The sequence below is a fragment of the Pteropus medius genome, unplaced genomic scaffold (genome assembly GCF_902729225.1).
Source record: "Pteropus medius unplaced genomic scaffold, Ma_sr-lr_union100, whole genome shotgun sequence".
Lineage (NCBI taxonomy): Eukaryota > Metazoa > Chordata > Mammalia > Chiroptera > Pteropodidae > Pteropus > Pteropus medius.
In genome coordinates this window covers 25384-38629 of record NW_024345201.1, presented here as the reverse complement: position 1 = coordinate 38629, position 13246 = coordinate 25384, and the positions used below count along the sequence as shown (strand labels likewise).

The 13246-nt window shown below is 34.6% G+C and overlaps 1 protein-coding gene across 1 annotated transcript; it reads left to right on the top strand.

Annotated features, from left to right (window-relative positions):
- Positions 1–834: 834 nt before the first annotated feature.
- LOC120611019 (olfactory receptor 4L1-like) lies at positions 835–1773 on the top strand. Its single transcript, XM_039873330.1, has one exon. It carries the CDS (start codon positions 835–837, stop codon positions 1771–1773), a length of 939 nt encoding a protein of 312 aa, XP_039729264.1.
- The last annotated feature ends 11473 nt before the right edge of the window (positions 1774–13246 follow it).

Below are 13246 nucleotides of genomic sequence, written 5' to 3'. Positions count from 1 at the left end.
GATTTAGTATGATATACTACAACCAAAGCAAAATCTATATGTTAGGATTGAATCATTTCACCATTTATTTTTAAACCACCACATACGTACATTTACACACAACACACACACTCCTCATTGTGAACGATCGTAATACAAGCACTTGAGTAAACAAGCTCAAAAAGATCTGAAGCTAAGCCCATGTTCTCTGAAATTCTTAGTATACACAACAGAAACTAAAAAGCAAAATTCTTTTTAATGAATTTGAAAACTCTCTTCCATATTTAAGTTAGTACCTAATTTTATGTGCGTGTACAATTGTTTGTTTATTTACTTATTTTTGAACCATAGAATGACCTCTGTAAAATATCTCTGAGATATAGGACAATACAATTTCTTTATCTTCCAAATCCTACATTTCTTATACATTGTGATAACACAATCTCAAGGGTGGACAGGTACAGAAAATAATAATAATAAATTAAAGGCAAAATAAATACTAATTGAACTAGTTATCTAATTTTTCTACGTGGGCAAATTAGTGACAAAGTCAAGATCAATTGATAAAAGAATATCACCTGGTAGAATAAAACAATAGAAAATGAAGCTTCCACTCCTTCAAATGTTCTTTAATTACTTCACAACTATAAGAAAACTGTTTCAAAGTGTTGTGACCCATAAAATAATCTCAAATTATAAACGGTGCTGTGCTGATATATTTTAGATTATATGCTCTCATATCACCAACTATTATTCGTCATATGGAAACAGGAAAACATTGGTGCTAACTGTGACTTTATTTTTTTTTATTCTATTTGTATAAAAGAAGTTCTGGGACTTTGCTGAGTTGAGTAAATGGATCTTAAAAATGGATCTGTTGTGACTGAGTTTATTTTACTAGGATTTTCCATACAATGGAAACTTCAGATTTTCTTCTTTGTGACATTCTCCTTGGTCTACGGTGCTACTGTGTTGGGGAACATTCTCATTATGGTCACAGTAACATTTAGCTCCACCCTTCATTCTCCCATGTACTTCCTCCTTGGAAACCTCTCTTTTTTTGACTTGTGCCTCTCCACTGTCACCACACCCAAGATGATCACAGACTTGCTCGCCGAACACAAGGCCATCTCCATATGGGGCTGCATGGCCCAGATGTTCTTTATGCACTTCTTCGGGGGTGCCGAGATGACTCTTTTGATAGCCATGGCCTTTGACAGATATGTAGCCATATGTAAACCCCTGCACTATGAGACAATCATGAGCCACAGGTTGCTGAATGGGTTTGTGATACTTTCGTGGATAATTGGTTTTATACACACCACGAGCCAGATGGTATTAACTGTGAACTTGCCTTTCTGTGGCCCCAATGTCATAGATAGCATATTTTGTGACCTTCCCCTTGTGATTAAGCTCGCTTGTATTGAAACATACACCCTGGAATTATTTGTCATTTCCGACAGTGGGCTGCTCTCACTTATCTGTTTCATCCTCCTGCTTGTCTCCTACACTGTCATCCTGGTCACTGTATGGCAAAGATCATCCGGAGGGCTCTCCAAGGCTCTGTCCACATTGTCTGCACACATCATTGTAGTCACTCTGTTCTTTGGACCTTGTATATTTATCTATGCCTGGCCATTCAGTAGCTTTTCAGGCAATAAAATCCTTTCTGTGTTCTACACTGTTATCACGCCCTTGCTGAATCCTATTATTTACACCCTGAGAAATCAGAAAATGCAAGAGGCTATGAGAAAATTACGGTTCCTACATGTTAGCTCCACACAGAACTTCTAGATTTTACCACTATGTAATTAACACAACTTTCAAGTACGATGCTAAGAGAATTTGAACACTTTACATATAATGCTTCATTCTCAGGTTAAAACCGTAACCAGTGCAGAAAAATTTAAATGAGGTACTATTACAAATCTCGATTGAAATAATGTTAACAACAACAGGAAAATTATGACTGTAATCGCTTGAACCAATGAGGCAAAAAATAAGAATAAATAATTAAATTTGACAGTATAGTGCATATAAGACACCGGAGTGAATATACGATACCACAGAGGAAAAAGCAATGAAAGGACAATTGCAATACAATTACAGAGAGCAGCCTAGAAACCAAACGCTCCCAGAAATGTTATAAGTATGCACAGTTGACTTTCAAACCTCCATAAATGAAAGTAGAAGCACACTTTTTGATCTTATGTAATATACCATGTAACTTTTTTTTCCAAGTGCTTTATGTAAAACTACAGTTAAATTTGCTTCTTTTAGGCTTTTAATCTTTATTTACATATAAGAATTACATATATAATTCTATATAAGTTAACAATTATAAGCTAAATCTGATTTGCTTGTGAGTTTTGAGGAGGGGAGCAATGCATACTGAATTGGAAATCTCATATTCATTGTTGGTTAATCTTAAATATTCTCTCTGGATTCAAGACAAAACATTTCTCGCATGCTGTAGGCAATAGCTTTATCCTAAAACACCACATAAATTTTTCCCTCCATTCAATGCATTCTCTACGAGCACCCAAGTGATGTCATTAAACTACAATGTTCAATGTTTCTTCCTTGACTAAAACTATTTCATGGTATGAAGACTTGGGTTCATACCCTTAAGTGGACTTTCTGACCCTACATAACATGACCTTCCCCTGGAATGTTGTCCAATCTACTCTTTTTCATAATGTTAGAGTCACATTGACTTTCTTTCAAGTTCTCCAAAGCATCAGCATCTTCTTATCTCAGAACTATTTCCAGGCTGTTTCCTTCAGCGGGAGTGATCTTCTATCAGCTCTTCACCTAGCTAACTCCCTCTTAGAGTATAGGACCCAGGTAAAATAGTACATTTTAGAACACCTTTCTTATATGTCCTTGGCCAAATTTCATTATTTAACTCATTTCTAACATGCTACAATTTCCATCTTTTGCACAAAGTTTGGTAGTAGTTACTTGTGTAATTATAGGTTAATGTCAGCTTTGTCATTAAGCTGTAAGGTCATATATCTTTAGTGACGAGCACACATATTGACACACATACTCATACATACTTATTGAATGAATTTAAAAAGATTAAATAACTATATTCTAGCAGAACATCACTCAACTCTACAACTGAGAAATACATGAACCTCTATTGTGAGATATCTGTTAGAAAGATAAGAGTACACAAAGACGTAGGGTGCTCATACATTTCAGTAATTGAATTACAGGAATTAGAGTCTCTTAATTAAGTTAAGAGAATTAACATGAAGAATTTGAGGCAAACAGAAGAAAATTTTGCTAAAAGAAATCATATTTAACTCTATTTCTATGTGGTAAAAAAAGTCATCATTTACATTATATCACATCTTTTATTAAAAGCCTCATAACCATTTATAGGGTAATAAAGATATTCGGTGGTGGATGAAATTATACTCCTGTTGATAAAATATTAGGTAAGATCTCTGTGTCTGTCAGTACAGCACACACAAGATCCTGAACCCCTCTGGTTACAAAACATCTTAAAGTGTTAGAACCGTTTAAAAGAACTTTCTAATCAATTCTATATGTTAAAAGAGAGTAAAAGGTCATGCCAGAGTCCCAGTGTGAAGTTTGAACTTTATTCCAGCACCAGACCATTGCCCTCTCCGAACACATCTACCAAATATCATTGCCTATAGACCTACACATTTGGGAGACCTCTGTGGACTGGTCTTTGAGCCTGAACAGGGATGGAGACAAATGGGAGGCCGTGCTGAGAGATCCAATTATGGATAAAGAAGACGTGGTACATATATACAATGGATTACTACTCAGCCATAAGCAAAGGTGAAATACTGCCATTTGTGACAACTTGAATGGATCTTGAGATTATCATCCTAAGTGGAATAAGCCAGACAGAAAAGTGGAGAATCATTTGATTTCACTCATATGTGGGATATAAAACTGAAAGCAACAAACAAACAAGACAAACAAATACTCAAAGGCACAGACAACAGTTTCGTGATTATCCAAGGGAAAGAGAGACAGGAGGTAGATAAAGGTAAACGGAGTCAAATAGATGGTGATGGAAGATTTGACTTTGGGTGGTGAACACGCAATGCGATATACAGATGATGTATTATTAAACTGTACGCTCGAAACCTATATAATTTTAGTAACCAATGTCACCCCCAATGAAGTTAATTTAAAAAAGCAGAGAAAATTAAAAATAAAGCCGGCCTAGCAGAAGCAGACAAAAAAAAACCAAACATGTCTATCTCAAGTTGATTCTTGGCGGAGATTCTTGATCCTTGCTTCCCTAACAAGGTTTTGCTTTGTCATCTCATTCTTTGTCTGTTCCATCACATCGGGTGAGAATTTTCTTTTAACTTGCTACTTAAGGGTGTTGGCTGAGGCATTTGGCAAAAGTAAACACAAATAGTCACTGAAAAAACAAATGCTCCTTGAAAACAGGCTACCCTAGACTCTCACAGAAAGCTTTTAGAAATAAAAGCTTACAATTAAAAAAAAAATCACAAGGTAAACAAACTATAATGAGAGTCAGGAGAAAGCAAAAAGATTGTGCACAGAATGGAAGAAAATATTTAGAAATCATGTACCTGGCAAGGGACTTGTGTCCAGAATATATAAGTAAGTCACAATTCTAGAATAACGAGGAACAAGTAGAACCCTCATATATTGATGATAGAATGAAAATTGGTACAACTATTTTGGAGAGAATTTTGGCAGTTCCTCAAAATATTAACCATAGATTACCAGGTGACCTACCAATTTCACTCCAAATATATACACACAAAAAAATGAAAACATATCTCCAAGTAAAAAACTTATACACAAACGGTTATAGAAACTTTAATTGCGACAGTCAAAAAAAATTAAAACAACCCAATTGTTCATCAACTGATGAATGAATAAACAAGATGTGGTATATCCATATAATAGAATATTATTTGGCAATAAAAAGGAATCGAGAACTGACACATGCTACGATATGCATAAATCTTAAAAACATTAAGCTATGTGAAAGAAATGAGTCACGAAAGAGCATATATTGCATGAATCATTTTGTATAAAATATGTTCATACTAGGAAAATCATAAGGGGCAGAGAGTCAATTAATGCTATCTAGGTCTGGGCGAAGGGGAACAAGGTGGGGACTTTTGTGTTTGGCTTCTCTTCTTTAGCCTAGTGTTTTCAAGATTAACCACATTACAGCATGCACTGATGCTTGGTGCTAGGAGAGACATCAGCAACATGACAGATCAAGAATTCCTCCTTCCCCTCACAAACACATCAATTCAGCAACAATTCATAGACAAATTACATTTGCGAAAAATCAGAAACTAATTGAAAGTCTCTTGCGCCTTAGGAGAATGCAAAATCAGATTCACAGAACCAGGTAAGGCGATTCACACAGGAAACCTGCCCCTGACACATGAACACCAATACAACTTAGCAATAAACAAACTCTGCTATTTGTAGGAATGTTTCTCTCCCTTATCTTTCAAATAACTGACTCATTCACCTGCAGCAGCGTTCCTTTTCCCAGATCACCACCAGTAAAATTTTTAGCACTCAGGCATCTATCTATATTATGCCAAGGCCTATCTGTCTCCCCTCTGCCACTTGCGGTGGGGTCCCATTTGCCTGCCAGGTGATGAGCAAACCAGCCACAAATCCCTGGTTATCACCTGTTTTCTCAGACCTCTCCCAGTACCAATCATGTAAGTTTAGGTCACCTGAGAAGTAGACACCAAAATGGGACTAGACTACATTCATACAGTAGAATACTACTCAGTAACAAAAATTTTAAAATCTTAAACTAGTACATGAAACAACATAGATGCATTTTTAAAACATTGCTATGTTAGGCAGAAGACATTCAAAACCAAAGAGTGAAATTTTATTTAAATGAAATTGTAGAATAGACAAAACTAATGTCTAGTGATAAAAATGAAAATAGTCATTAGTTCTGATGCTGAATATTTACTGCAAAAGGGCCCAAGGGATATTTTTGATATGAGAGAGATATTTTTTTAATTTGATAAGTGTACACATGCACACATAAGGAAATCTAATTTCAACCTATACATTTAAGATTTGTTCATCTTAACATCTATAAATTATTTCTCATATAATAAACAGAATTGAAAACAGATAGGTAAAAGAATAACAAAAATAACAAAGTGGTTTGAAATAGTATTTGGGAGGGTTTCCTTTCCACACTACTGTCGACAAAAGAAAACTTTTTGGCACATTGTAGAAATGATATTAATTATTATCCAGCCATATCTTGCTTTGTTTCTTTACTAGCAACTCATTTTTTTTCTCCCCTGGCAGTTTCTAGCCAGCTATATGTTTTCACAGCCCATGTCTAATTACATTCTCCAAGGTGAAAGTAGACCTCAGGGAAAGGAATCCTAGGTCAGCTAGACTTAATAGATTTCTTGTTACTTTTTCGTGTGTTTTATATTTTCTCGTTTGCATTTTTGAGTGTTACATTTGTCTCTAATCTTCCCTCATATGTTAAAATTAAACTAGCTATGCACTATAATTAATAATATTTTTCAACTAGCTTTCCTTTCAGCAGAATAAATCTAATTCACTTGTAAATTATTTATTACCTAATTCTTCCCTTTTCTCTGGCATTAAGACTTCAATAAATAACCATGTTCTCTAAATTAAAATGTAGTTTAAAACATTTCACTCTTAATCTGTTTTTTTATATATACTCTCAGTTTAAACAGAATGTAGTCACCAAAGACGTGTCATATCATATGACTAGATAGAGCTTTAGTCTTCTTATTTGACAGGTAATGTGTCAAGCATTGGAGGAAAATAGATTCCTGTCACAATTTCATATACATAAAGAGAAATGACTAACAAGAATCTCAGAGGTTCTATTTATCTAAAAATATCTAATTATTAATTGGGAACTTAGTTTTCGTCTCTCAGTCCAATGTGGAATGGTGGTGGAAAATGTTCTTCCTTTTATATTGAATTCTCTCCTATGTTGAATTGATATATTTACTTCCTCAACACTGTGACTTTTATTTTAAGAACTTGAAGGCTGGTTTTGAGTTGATTCCTGAGTATTGAATTGCTTCTCTTTACCTAGAAAGATTAAAGCGATTGACTTCTCCATGGGATCAAACATCCATCTAATAAAAAAAGAGAAAGAGAGAAAAGAAAGAATAAATATATATATATTCATATATATATGAATATATATATGAATATATATATGAATATATACATATAATATCATATCTCCAAATATAAGCAAACTAGACTTCTACTTATTTTGCCACCGCAAATTTCATACAACTAGGATTAAAGTCACTAGGGAAGAGACCATTGTCTGATATGATCCTCAAATGCCAGTGTACTATAACTACAAAGAAATAATTTCTTAAAATTTTACAGCCTGGATTAAACAAGAATAAACATAATTGCAGAGTAATGAAGTATTACTAATTTCAAAATAACATGGATTTATGAACTAAAATATAAGAAAGAAAAGAAGACTTCTGGAATTTTAGAAAGCAATAAGCCAGCCTGAATCGTGGAAGACATGACTGGAGTGGAAGTGTTGGTAATTTATTATCAATTAATAAGCGGCCATATACTGAGTTAAGAAATTCTTTAAGTGTTAACATGGAAAATTCCCCAAGATATACTGAAAGTGAAAAGTGAGATGCAAGATATTGTGTATGACATCATTAAACAAAAAACTTCCATAGCTGAAAGCCTTTTTGAAAGAAAGGGTTTATCGGCCATAAGGGACCAAGTCCTGGGGCATGAACTCTGAACTACCAGCAGTAGCGTCAGGCGAAGGTTGTCTGCCATCCTGGAGTCGAGGAGCTCTTTTCATACCTTATGTTTTGGGGAAGAAAGATGTAACGTTATTTTAAAAGAATTTGCTTTTGCTACAAATAAGGGGGGCAGTTCTGTGGTAGGAGCAACATTTATAAGGAAGAAATACTTACTTTCTACTTTTGATTGGTTACAGGCAGCAATTCTGAAAGTTCATGCACCCACGTGGCAGGATGCAGTGGTGTCTAGTGGTCTGCAACTAGAAGCCTGGATGTTGATTTAAAGTCTCACCCATTCAGGAACTGAGCAGACTTTTGTCAGCTGGCCACAATCTGCTAACAGGCTAACTGCTTTGTTTCGTTCTCTCATTCTTCAGCCACTGTAATTTAATTGAAAACATCTCAGAATTTTTCTTGTCAGTTTCCTAGAGATGTATGTTCAAAAGAAGGAAAAAAGAACGGACATAAATATTTACTTATATAGTCACAGTTCTGAAACTGTGAAACCCGAAGGCACATTCCCTATTGCATCTCAAATTAGTAGAGTAAATTTCAGAATGTATGATGTTCCACCATGAGAATATGTATTTAAGAAAAAATTCTGGAATAATCAGTAAATCTCCTTTTCATCAGAAGAAGGACAGCTGTTTATTTGGGAGTACCATTGGACTTTTGGCAAAATGAAAGTTGCGTCATTCTTTGTATTTAAAAAATTTAAGAAGAAGATGAAATAGAAAAAAAAATCGTACTATTTGTCTGGGACATCTGCCGTCTTATTGTATGAAAATAGAATAATGCTGCAGAAACAGAGAAAGGGTAACATCTAAATTCAGACATATAGCACTTTCTACCTTGTCCCTCAAATATACCTCCTACTATGTCCTCTTGATGATTAGTATTATTTAAAGGGGCTAAAATCTTTTATTGTACTATTATAAAAAATGAAAATGCCCAAAGCTTTGGAAGATTCACCATCTGGATCTAAATGTGGGTATCATACAAATGACTGATTTTTCCTCATGATAAATTAGCGATAAAAGAGAAGAAAGAAATCAGAAATCACAAACAGGAAGGGGTAGGCTGAGTCCCAGAGACAAAATTCCCTGACTTCACAAGATTGCAAATCTCTTGGTTCCCCTATTCAGCTGGCATGAGCTTCTTCTCTTGCATATGAGGTCCTACCTACCATATATGAATACAAGGCTCAGAGTTAGAGCTCTTAAAACAAGAAAGGCCGAATTCACAAGCCTTAGATGAGTTAGATCAGAAAAATTTACATGGACCCTTCCTTGTACATCCACAAGTTTTTACTCTGGATAACTCAGATTTAAGCAGTCACCATCTTTTCTGGAATTACTTCCGGCACATTGACATAGTGTCTATTCATTATCTTTTAAATAAAAGTTGTATAATCATTGAATATATTCTTATTTCAGTTTAAGTATATATGGATTGGCAATTGACCATCTCATTTGATCTTTACAATAACGCATGGAGTAGAAAGAGTGGATATATTATTTCTCCTTTAGAGATTAAAAATTCAGATTTAAAAAGACTAAATGAGTGCTTAAGGGTATACAGTTACCAAACTGCGGAAATAGTAATTTAAATGAGATAGAAAACTCCCAAACCAGGGCTCTTTCGATAATATTCATGATACTGTCTCAAACCTTAGAATATTAAAGGATGATACAGGTTGCCATCATCTAATTTAATTATCCCATTTATTTGAAAAGTCATTGTCTGGGTGAAGATCTGTACAATTGAATAAAGTTTTATATAATCCTCAACTTTAGTATCAATGAAATATTTTTCTTCTTTTTTTAATTTAAAATTTAGACGTTTATACAATCCATGAAGTGATCTCCCTGATTACTCTAGCACCCATCAGGCACTACACACAACCGTTACAATAATATTGACTATATACTCTATGCTATACTCTAAATCCCCTTGACTGTTTTGTAACTACTAATTTGTACTTCTCCATCCCTTCATCTTTTTCACCCAGCAACCCAACCACCCACCCCTCAGGAAACCACCAGTTTGTTCTCTGTAGCTGTGAGTCTGTTTTTGTTTAGTTTGTTCATTTCTTCTGTTCCTTAGATTTGGCATAGAAGTGAAATCATATGTTATTTATCTTTCTCTGCCTGACTTATTTCACTCAGCATAATACCCTCTAGGTCCATCCATGTCATTGCAAATGGTAAGATTTCATTTTCTAATAGCTGAGTAATATCCATTGTCGAAATGTGCCATCAATTAAATATTTTGATGTTCTTCAGCCTGATCCACATTTTTAAAAATTTGTAGAAACATGTAAGAGTATACTTAATAACTTAAAATGTAGAATCGATGTAGTATTAGAAACCACGCTGTCATTTTCAAATTTCCATTAACCGTCTTCATATTGGCAAACGGAGTATTAAGGAGATTTAATTTAAAGCACAAAGATAAGTCACTTCGTTTTTATCAGAATGAGTTAGAAATAGACAAAATATGTGAGAGAATGCACGGCTGAGACTGAACAAATTCCAAAGAGGGTGAGATTCAGGAGGAAAGGCTCAGCACTGAAGAGCAAGTTAAGCAGTTTCTGACTGTAGAAAACTTCATTGGAATGGTACATGTCGGAAGCACATACAGTGCTCACCGCACCATGGAATGAGAAAAACAATCTATTCTCTCAGAATTAATGGAAAAACAGGCATTGAATATAATGAAGTAAGATACATGTAGAGAACAAAGTAAAAAAGATTTAAGACCGAAAGAATGCAGCCAAATGAGAGAAAGGAAGAAAGCGAAAAAGAGGGAAAAACAAGGGATATAATAAGGGAGAGAGGTCGGGAAAAAATTAAAAACAAAAGAAGCTAAATCAAATGTAAAGAGAATAATTGAGAACGTGGGTATCTGAAGATAGAATTCACAAGAAGAGAATGGGAAAAATGAAAAATAAAAAAGCAAGAGGACATGAATGGGGAAATATGAAAAAATAAGATGCTAAGATGGTGATCAGGTCCCCAAACACCTGGCTCTAGGAGCTGGTCTGAAAACAGTTGGAATGTAGGCATGTTCAGTGTTGCCTGCAAGTGCTGTGTCTGCACACTGAGAAAGGAAAAGGATATGGGCACGCTCTCTACCTGTGCATCCTCAGTGCCAGATGTGTCTTTATAGCAACTGAAATAAGAAGAAAGATTAGAGACAAAAGTATTCAGATCTCTATCTTAGCGTACACTGACAATGCTCCTTTGCCTTATTTTACTAGAACAAAAGGCTTGTCCCTGTGAGATCCACTGTTTTATTGTTCCCCACAAGAATTTGTTTTGTACAGAGTAAAGTCCATCTGAGGCATATCTTTCCTCAATCTCTGTGTTGAGCACAATTTGAAAATCAGCAGATGGTAGGTAAATGAGACGGGGAGAAAGTAGATTAAAGATATTAGTGGGATGGGATTCCATCTGTTACTAACAGAAAGAGAATAGACACGGAGGATGGAAAATAAAAGCAAAGGAAGAATGGAAGAGACTACAACTCTTGGAGTGCTGCCTAAGTCTGGAATTGTCAACCTAAAGAAGTATGAAATAACTGCGAGCACTTGGAATGCACCAAATGCAAGAAGCATTGCTAACGGGAACTGCTGACTTACTTTCCTAAGGGCAGGTTTTCTAGGCAGAGTGAGCAATGAATGTGGAGGCCAATAGGCATCTAAGTCATTAAAGGCAGAAAGAAGCTTGTAAGCTAATTTGAAGGGCACCAAAGATATTTTCTTCCTATTTCAATTTGCTTTGACTTACTAAGTGTGCGTTTACATGGGTGAATGCGTATTTGTATGCACACGTACGTGCCCATATGTTATAAATTCCTGTTCCATAACATTTGGCTCCTATTTACAAATCTTACTAATTGCATAGAACAAACGATCCGATGTTTAGGTGTGCCCTAAAACACCAGTGTAGTGTCATTTTCCCATGACTTCGCTAGGGACTTTTTAAGTCTGACTTTTCTTTATTCTTTTCTTCTGTCCTCTCTTCCTAGCTCCTTTATCTAGGGATGCTACCAAACATTTCTGTCAAATTTCAGTTGGGAATTTTCCCCTCTCCGATTACTCTATCACATTCAATAGCACTTACAAATTATTTTTATTGAGATATAACCAACGTAGCACAAAATTTACCATTTAAAGAATATAATTCAATGGTTTTAAGTATATTTACAGAGTTAGCCAAGCTTCAACATGACATAATTTTAGAACATTTTCATCACCCCAAAAAGAAATCTCATACTCATTAGCAGTCACTCCCCATCCTACCCTTAGCCTAGGCAACCACTCTTCTATTTTCTGTCTCTATAGATTTGCCTTATCTGGGTATTTTGCAAAAATTGAATTATATAATATGTAGTCCTTTGTGACTGGCTTCGTTCACATAGCATAATGTTTTTGAGGTTCATCTGTGTTGTAGCATGTATTAGTACTTCATTCCTTCTTATTGCTAAATTGTATCACGTTGTATCCACAGCACTTTTGAAAAACAAGTATTGCAAGTATCAAGTGTAATTAAAAATCAAGGGAAATATTGTTATATGTTACATTATAGTGTTTTGTAATTAGCAATTTTTCATTTTTTATATCATTCATTCCAACAGTCAAACATGCACAGATATCACAACGTATATGTGTATTTATTTATAAAGTGTTTCCACAATTATAGTAATATAAAAATTAGGAAAAAGTCATAAATATAAAACACTTTTAAGGCATAATTTATTATAATATGTAGAGAAGGTCCACTATTTTTATGCACCCTAAAGAATTATTTTGTGTATCCCTGGAGTGAACACGTCCCCTTTGGAGACTACTATATAGACTAAGCTTTAATTCTGGATGTCTCCAACATGAATAGAATTCTTAGTTAGATCAGATTTTTGCCTGAAAAAAGAGAAATATTTACACAAACAATATCATGATTATTTATTTAAGTGCCTAAATAAAATAATACCAACTGATGGGACACTAATTAATTTATTATTATGTATGGAAAATATACACCTTTTTTCCCCCTGGCACTTGCTAATGGGAACAAAAGAGAAAACTGCAAATTTAAGAATCTTAAGTGCAATTTCTTTGTTTTTCTCATTTGTTTGATTTCTATATTTCTATATGTTCTATATAGTTAATTCCAGCTCTAGTATGCTTTGATTTTATTAGTTGAGATAGTCAAATATTTTATATATTCTCATAAATTTTATATTAGATTAAAATGTTTCTGGGAAGAATATTATTTGGCTATCATTAGGAGATCTGAGGAAGAAGTAGGATATGAATATGTGGTAAGCGAATAAGATCGGAATGGTAGTAATTAATATTTCAAATGCAGGATTGGGACACAACACGGGATGTACCTAGGGCAATAACTCTAAGTTATGTGAAATGTAGGTCTCTTGCTTGAGATCCTAATGAC